The sequence below is a fragment of the Centrocercus urophasianus genome, unplaced genomic scaffold (assembly GCF_019232065.1).
Source record: "Centrocercus urophasianus isolate 14NV4802_14NV808 unplaced genomic scaffold, USGS_Curo_1.0 seq_11, whole genome shotgun sequence".
NCBI lineage: Eukaryota > Metazoa > Chordata > Aves > Galliformes > Phasianidae > Centrocercus > Centrocercus urophasianus.
In genome coordinates, this window is record NW_024884253.1 from 19,755,239 (window position 1) to 19,763,871 (window position 8,633).

Consider the following 8,633-nt stretch of genomic DNA (forward strand, 5'->3'; position numbering starts at 1 on the left):
CCCTTCTCTCCAGTTTTAAGGGCCCAAATCCTCTGTCATTTGCAGTCAGGATCCCCTGGCTTTGGCAGAGGTGTGTAAGGCTTGAGCAAATGCCTCACTGCACAGGGGGCCTTCAGGCTTTCGTGGCATCTACTGCACTCGGTGTAAATTCCATGGAGGCTACCAGGAATAAAAGCAGTGACGCCACCACACACAGGTGGTGATGTGGAAACCCGAGGCAAAACACAAGATTGAGAAGGTACAAAGAAAGGATGTACAGAAAGGATTATCAATGCTTATAAATATCTAAAGGGTGGCAGTCGAGTGAATGGGGCCAGGCTCTTTCCAGTAGTGCCCAAAGGCAGGACAAGTGGCAGTGGGCACAAAGCGGAACACAGGAAGTTCCAACTGAACACAAGAAAAAGCTTTCTTGCTGTGAAGGTGACAGAGCCCTGGAACGGGCTGCACACAGATGTTGTGGGTCTCCTTCTCTGGGATACTCAAAACATGCCTGGATACTTTCCTGTGTAATCTACTCTTGGGAACCTGCAGTAGCAGCAGGTTGGACCAGATGATCTTCAGAGCTCCCTTCCAACTCTTACAATTCTGCGATTACAAATAGCTCAATTTGTTTCTAAGTGTGCTGTTTGTTCTTAGCACACCCTGTAAATGTCATTTCACGTATTCTGGTAGCACAGCCATTTGTCCGAGGGAAAGAGGTGAGGGAAGGGCCTTTTCAGCGCAGCAGCATCACTCCAAGCGTCCTTCAGAACCGCCGCACACAACCACGCACGTTCCCCCCGCACGCTGCCCAATCCTCCCCCCGTCCCGCCTCGGGCAGCGCGCGCGCACGGCGAGCTGTGAGCTGAATCGCTCGCCGTAGCGAGGCGGCCCTACCCGCGCATGCGCAGTGGTGGAGCCGCAGAGGGTGCGTGGCCGGAGGGCGGAAGGACGTTGGTGGGCTCGCGTCGAGGTGAGGCCCCGCTCGCGCCCCCCGCTGCTCGCGCCGCCGGGCCTCCTCCCGCCCGGAGCTCCTCCCGCTCTCTCTCTCTGAGGGCCGCCAGCAGCCGCTCCGCCGCCGCAGCCCGTGACCTCTGCGCGTCCCTCGGGCTGGCGGGGACGGGCCCTGCGCCGGCGGGCGCCTTCGGTGAGAGAGGCAGCACGGCGAGGCTGGTCTGAGTCCTTCCCCGGCGCTGCGGGCCCTCCGTCCCGTCACAGCGGTGTGCTTGAGCCTCGAGGGGTCGCGGGGCGGGGCCGGGTCGCCGTGGTTGCCCTTAGGATGCGGTTTGCGGATGCCTTCCTCTCTATCTCCACATATTTAGCATGGAGTGGTAGGTCCGGCAGGGAAGGGAGCAGGCAGCAGGCGGGGCCAGCCGTGCTGCCTTGAGAGCCGGCTGGAAAAAGTGTAAGGGCATTCGGGTTCGTCACCGTCACGTTGTCCTTGAATGCTGCCCCTTAGGTATTGAATAGGGTTTCTATGCTTATGTTGTGCCGATGGTTGTTTCACGACACAGACCTTTCTCAAGCAAAGTGACAGAAGGTTATTGAAGTAGAACTTGTCTCTTCCTTTTTATTTTTTTTTTTTTTTTGTTTTGTTTTGTTTTGTTTGTTTGCTCTTTTAGGAAATACGGTCAGCATGTCCTCCGCGCTGTTGCCTAAGCCGCAGATGCGCCGCCTTTTGGCCAGGCGGATGAAGTTTCACTTGTTAGGGGCATTTTTTGTGTCTGTCGGATGTGCGGCATTGTACAAGGTGAGATCAGTCTGTACAAGGTGAGATCACAAGTCGGGCACTGGAATGGGCTGCCCAGGGAGGTGGTGGAGTTACCAACACTGGAGGTGTTCAAGAAATGTTTGGGCGTTGTGTTGAGGGACATGGGTTAGTGGGAACTATTGGTGATGGGTGGATGGTTGGACTGAGTGATCCTGTGGGTCTTTTCCAACCTTGGTGGTTCTATGATTCTGTGATCATGATTAATTCGGTTATAAACTAGCCTCACTGGAGCATAAAATTTATGATGCTGCTTCACTGAGCTTTTTCACAAGAAAACTTTCGCAGAATCACTGAATGGCCAGGCTAGGGTTGGAGCTTTAGTAATGTATTTCTGTAAGCATGCTCCCAGAATACAAATAAGTCTTTGTAATCTTCATGTGAAGAAGTGATCTGAATAACCTGATGCCTTACGTTGTTCAAAATCATGCAGTTGGTGACAGTTTAACCTGAAGTCTCCTTGTCCTGGGCTGCTTGTGATGATTTCACAGAAGTGATGCTCCTCACGTTAACTTTAGATCGCTTGTGATTTTGTCATGGTATCAGAGATACTTGGGAGTTCTTACTTTATCTTTAGATTGACTTTAGAAACCATACTCGTAAACAAACCGCAAAGGCTGCCCATTATGCTGAGGTGTGGGAGGACTACTGTGGCCTTTTTCTTTTGAAGCAGCATGTAGAAATGGAACTTTGTGCTTCCAGAATAATCCTGCTTGGTACTTTGCCTTCTGACAAAGAAAAAAAGTACTTCTGGGATCTTGCATGTTACATTTGTATCATAGGGAATTAGGAAACATAAATTCCGTGAATTTCATGGAAGAACTGGATCTTGTTTCACCTACTGAACATATGCATGCACTATTAGCAGCATTTATATACGCCAGAGAAGGCTCCGGGTAGACCACACTATGGCCTTCCAATACTTGAAGGGAGCATATAAACAGGACAGGGTACGATTGTTATGGGGGTGGGTAGTGATAGTACAAGGGGGAATGGTTTTAAACTGAGACAGGGGAGGTTTAGGTCAGATATTAGGGGGAAGTTTTTCACACAGAGGGTGGTGACACACTGGAACAGGTTGCCCAAGGAGGTTGTGGATGCCCCATCCCTGGAGGCATTCAAGGCCAGGCTGGATGTGGCTCTGGGCAGCCTGGTCTGGTGGTAGGCGACCCTGCACACAGCAGGGGGTTGAAACTGGATGATCCTTGTGGTCCTTTTCAACCCAGGCCATTCTGTGATTCTATGATCCAAAATTAACTTAATGTCAGCTTATCACAAAATCAACACTGTCAGACTCTGTGGAGACCAACAAACACCCATTAGAAACCATAAGCTTGCACAGTTAATGCTCAGCATCCACTTAACACATCTGATGAGAGGTAGGCAGGCTTGTTTGTGATGAAATTTGCAATGTCCTTCAACAGTCTGTGGTTTTATACTCATGTGGCAGCCTTACATTAACACTTTAGGAAGGCAGTGGACCATGTTTAGAACAAGTAACTGATGTCAGTAGTAATTTACTGTTACTTGTTCACTGCTGTTAGACAAACCCGCTTTGACCTTCATACTTTTTTTTGGCTTTTTGAGCATATCCTTGTGCCTCAATTGAGTGAGTACCCAAGGAGCATGTTACTAGACTTCCATAGTTTATCCTGCAGTGTAGCTGAACTGTAGTCAATTATTTTGGGATGCCATTTGACTTGGAGTTACAGTTGTGCAGCTGTCCACTGTATATCTGAGGCATACTCAGAACTTGCCATAACAGTTTGTGTTATGGGTACAACTATCAGAGGTTGGCTATCAGTATAGCTGTCTCTTTAAGGTTTCACTGTAGATGTTATTTTACAGACCAACAGTTAGGAAGTCTGAACTGTGGATTTGAATGGGAACAAGGCAACTTTTACTACCTTCTATCATTGAACTTGAGGCTGTTTAGACTGATACCCACTGCTAAAATCATAGCAGTGGTAGCAAGAAAGCAAAGCCAACCAAGCAAACCCAGTGCCACCTGTAAAGCTTTGCGAGCTTTAATTTTCTGTGTGTTACTTTCCAGTTTGGAGTTGCTGAACCCAGAAAAAAAGCTTATGCAGAGTTCTATAAAAACTATGATCCCATGAAGGACTTTGAAGCCATGAGAGCAGCTGGTGTGTTTGAGTCTGCACCACCCAAATGACCGTAATCTGCATTTTCAGGTAATAAGCTACTCTGTATCAGAAGAGAAGTTTGGATTGTTTTAGTGAAACATTGTGCTCCCTTTTGCGCTTCTTCCTTTTCTGTTAGAAAAGTGCTCTCAGAGAAAAGAAGATATAGTTGTGCTCTTCACACAGAGGAGCTGTGGGTAATAAAATCATAAAGAAGCATAGGAGCTGAGACTAGGGAGTAACAGCAGAATGGGAATCTCCTGAATATCTTTTGGGTGATCAAATGTGTCAGCTACAGCAGACCTGCAGAGTGGTGCCAGGCCTTCCCCTCCTCATGCAGCAGTGTTCCAAGCAGTTCTGTCCTTGCATGGAGAGGAAGCAGAGCTTTCATGTAAGACTTTCCTGATACCACGATTATATTGATGTGGTCACATCTTGAATTGCTTAACTCTGGGCTATCAAAACGCACTACTTGTGGTGCCTGTGGTACAGAAGAAGAAAATGGAAAGGCTGTTTCTCCCTCTCTGCACTGATCTCTATGTGAGAAGTAGAGACAGCTTCCACACATCCTTTTGTCTTTTGGGGCTGGTTAGAGGGGAAAGATAACTATTTATGAGGGGAAGCATGCATACATACATACATGCATGTATTAAATACCTATATTTAAATACATGTGAATAGGTGCATTTAAAAAAAATCACTCTAGCATGCAGTGTCCTGTGTACTGAGATTCAGATTTTTGCCTTGCTGCATTCAGCAATAGAGCTTTGTTCAGGGTTCTCTTCTCACAGTGCTTACTGTGCTGCCTTTTGTATGAGCACTGCCAAACTCTGTTCTCCTTCCTTCTTATTGTAACACTGGGAAAAAGTCTTGATTTCAGCCTTGTTACAGTTATTAATAAGCACGCAGCCAACTGCGCAGGCTCGTGATGTGACAACGAAAAATTCCTCCCCCCTTTTTCATTGGGATTTCTGACCCTGAGTTCTCTGCTTCTCTTAAAATGACTCCAGACTAATCTGGGATGATAGCTTTTTCATTCTTTTGGAATGTTTTCATATTGTGATCATTACGTGATAATCTGTGGCTCTAATTATCCTGTCCAGCTGGATTTTCTCAGCCTGTTTGCTTGAAGCAGCAAGATTGAATAAAACATTTGTACTTAACACTGTTAGCAAGAAACTTTGTCGTGTGACAATCTAGACCTATCTGTGTAACAGAAGCAGAGCTCCAGCTATCTAAGTCATTGTACAGATCTTTTTTTCTTCCTTTCCCCTGGAGGAAAGAGTGCCTTTGCTCTAGTGGTAATGACTCCAGAAAAGGTAAATAAAAAAATGACAAATTTACTTGGTTTTAATCTCAGTAATTCTGCCTCTCGTTTGGTCCTTGCTAACAAATAAGGACTTTCTAACTTTCCTAGACACTGGATTGCATTCTTTAGTCAGGTGGCCTTCATCAGAGTGTTCGGAAAGGCCATCTGGTGGTAAAACCATTTGAAACAAACACTGTCAACAGTGATCCATGTTAAATATTTAATTGGAATCATGAACAGGATTTTTCTGTACGAGTAGAACTCCCCTCTACTTATGTTCCCATTTGGGGCTTAAAAAAAATCAAGTTACACATTGTGTGCACCTGTTAAAATTAAATGTTTCCTAAACATTTCTTCCATTCCTTAATTGCACCATCTCAAAAGAAAATGTGAAAGATAAATCTTTACATGTCATTTTGTTTGTTTTAATTGCTGGTGCTTTTTATTCCTTCTCCCTCTTACGTAAGAATTTGTATTTTTCTACAGAATAGTAGGAGGAAGGAGCAAACAAAGCCACTGTTTCAAATAGTCTAAAAAGTCTGTGAGAAGGACAAGTACACAAAACAGATGGAAGACATTTTCATTTCCCTCAGAAATTTAAATGTTATTTATGGAAGTTGGAGGTTGAATTTGATGGGTTTTTTTGTACGGTTATCTAAAGGGTACAGTGGTCATACATATTCTACAGCTGCTCTCATTTTATTGGAATATATTCTGTATGGGGCAGTAAATACAGTGCTTTAACTTCATTTAGTACTCACTCTGGAATCAGTGCTTACCCCTGAAACTGAGCAGGCGGTACATGGGGAGGGGGATTTGTTAGTAAAGGTGCTTGTTTGGAATGCTGCACCGACTTTGTTCCTGCTGGGATGTGAAGGACGTAGTGTTTGTGCATGGATTTACAGTTTCAGCTACTGGCACAGACTGTGTGAAGGTACTGATAAAGGAAACTAAGTATGGGTCTGGGGAGTGTCCTACCTCTAGAGTCTCCTCTGCAATATAATAAAGGGGCAAGCTAAGAATTTGGTGCTAACCACTTGCATGACTCTTGTCCTGGAACACAGCTGGTGTTGGATTGTGTTCAATATAATGTGGAGAAGCAATTTGAATTTGGTTTTCTTCCTTCCTTGGTAGGTTGCCTACACCACTTGTTTCCTCTCTGGCTTCTCTCTGAAAGTTGCATTCCTTTCTCTTTCAGGCCCTTAGCAAGATTGATTCAGTTATCAGTGCTGCATGTATAGTGAATCTGACGTGCTGTGCAGGATTGTTCCAGCTCTTGATTTGTTCCATGTTTCACTTCTGTTTGCCACATGAAGGGTGTGTGAATCTTAAACTGTCAGGAAATAACAGAGGGAATTCCTCTAGACTAAACTACCACATAAACATTTCTCTCTATTGCTTTGCTTTCCTACCTACTGATGTCTTTACTGGGAGTATGAAGTTTGTCCAGCATAACTTAATTTCTTTTTATCTTGCAGATCCACAGATCCCCTTCAGCCTAAGGAGACTTAAGGACTGAACCTTACGTGTTCTCTGAATTACAAAGTGTAATGTACTTCAGCATATGATGTGCTCTAATGTATCTCAATAAATAAAATACGTACGTCTGCGATGCTTAATTGTCTTCATTAATGGTCAGAATGCTTACGTACCGGAAAGAGTGGTGGAAAGTCTTCATAAATTGTTCTAGAGCCCCAAGGCTAATTTTCTGTCTGCTGGGAGTTATTTGTATCTTTACTTTGGCCAAATTCCAAATTTGATCGAGTACGTTCTTAGACAATGGTGGCTGGGTTGTCTTTGCTGCTGATGGGAATGTGCAAGGTGATAGTTGTTACAGCAAGGGAGAGGCTGGATTTCTGGGAGGGTCTCTGCCTTCAGAAGTGAACTAACATTGAGATGAAAAAATTGTTGGGGATTCTGGAAATGTATCAGCCAACTTTCATAGCTTTGCTGCCATTGCTTTGTCTTCCTTCCAAAGTGTTACATCAAGACTTAGAAAGTATGCAAATGACCACTCTTGTACATGGTATGTAACTGCAGTTGGGAAATTAAGCTGCAAGTGTATTCACATGTATTTGATGTACAAGGGGCTACAGTCCAAGACCTGATGCAATTACCTTCTGCTTTGTTATTGTCACAGGAAACATGCTGTGTGCATTGCCTGTAGCTGAGGTTGAAAGTATATATTTATGTATATATGTATGTATGTATGTGTATATATGTGTGTGTGTGTGTGTGTGTGGCTGAAGCTCTTGATTGCTGAATGTGGGTACTATGAAAGGAGTCAAAGCTGATCACGTGAAAGAAGGGAAGGCTTTGTATGAAGAAGCATGACAAATTAAGCCATCTGTGTTGTATTTGAAGGTCTTCAGTTCAAATCCTGTTTGGAGTAAGTCTTATTCTAAATGGATCATTAACTACTTAACTTAATAGGTAACTGTGAGCAGCATTTGGACTAATGAAAGCATGTAAATAATGTATTTGATCCAGAACACTTATATGGAGCAACATGGGATTTTCTTTAAACTTTCAGTACGTGCAGTGTTTCTTTTGACCAAAGAAAGAATTTGACATTAGTGGTGGAAGGGGAAACCATCTAGTAATCAAAATACCCCCGCTCCTATGAATGTAAACCGAAGTTTAACAATTGCAAATGATACCAATTTATCTTCCAAATGTACAGTATAAACATAGTATGCCATTATATACTGACTAACATTTTCTCAGCCGTAGTCTGCAGGTTTAAATAGCCTGGGGTCTTCAGTCATAATGACAGCTGCAGAGGCAAGGCAACTTGCTACAGCCAGGTGTGCGAGTGGAAAGAACCCAACTTCCCTCCCAGCCCTAGCCCATGCAGTCTTCCCAGTTGTCAGGAATGAATTTTGCTTTGAAATTCTAAGTTGTTTATTCTAAACTGTTAACTGCCAGCTAGAATTGTGTGTTCATTCTGCTACTGGCATTGATTGATCCAAAGGAGAATTCTGTGACAGAAGAGCTTTTAGTCTGTACAGCAGAACTACTCAGAGCTGTTCCTGTCTAAATGTGTTCAACAAGAAGGAAAGGTGAGCTCTGCTCTGTTTGCAGGAGTCATCAGTGCATAAGTTAAGTGTGTGTTGCTTTCTTTATAATGCTATTATTATGTTTTCACAAAAATGAGTACTTCCTTTCAGCCTGCAATGCCAGCCAAGCTATTCCTTTCCTCTTGACTGGGACAGGAGGGCAAGGCTGGGGCTCGCTATTATGAGGTAGGCAGAAGGGCTAACCTGCTCTGCTATCAGCACCACGCCATCAGTTTTTCATGTGGTTCTTCTCTAAAGTTGCATCTTTCTTAACAAACAGTTGGGACCTAGTGTGATACAATGAAGGCCCGTGTGAGCAAGACCCTACTCAGTCTGTGATGGTCTGGCACAGTGTTCACAGCAGATGTACAGCTTCT

At 44.3% G+C, this 8,633-nt stretch overlaps 1 protein-coding gene across 1 annotated transcript; it reads left to right on the top strand.

Annotated features, from left to right (window-relative positions):
* Positions 1-870: 870 nt before the first annotated feature.
* LOC122155204 (cytochrome c oxidase subunit 6C) lies at positions 871-6,809 on the top strand. The gene is made up of 4 exons (XM_042809029.1): positions 871-952; positions 1,602-1,729; positions 3,801-3,939; positions 6,676-6,809. The coding sequence occupies exons 1-3, from the start codon at positions 883-885 to the stop codon at positions 3,918-3,920; spliced, it is 318 nt and encodes a 105-aa protein (XP_042664963.1). The 5' UTR covers positions 871-882; the 3' UTR covers positions 3,921-3,939; positions 6,676-6,809.
* Positions 6,810-8,633: the final 1,824 nt, after the last annotated feature.

Excerpts from the sequence above, each read along its gene's own strand:
- LOC122155204 (XM_042809029.1), top strand. The coding sequence starts at position 883 with ATGCGCAGTGGTGGAGCCGCAGAGGGTGCGTGGCCGGAGGGCGGAAGG. Across the intron at positions 953-1,601 it reads GTTGGTGGGCTCGCGTCGAG|GAAATACGGTCAGCATGTCC; the intron begins GTGAGGCCCCGC and ends TTGCTCTTTTAG. Across the intron at positions 1,730-3,800 it reads GATGTGCGGCATTGTACAAG|TTTGGAGTTGCTGAACCCAG; the intron begins GTGAGATCAGTC and ends GTTACTTTCCAG.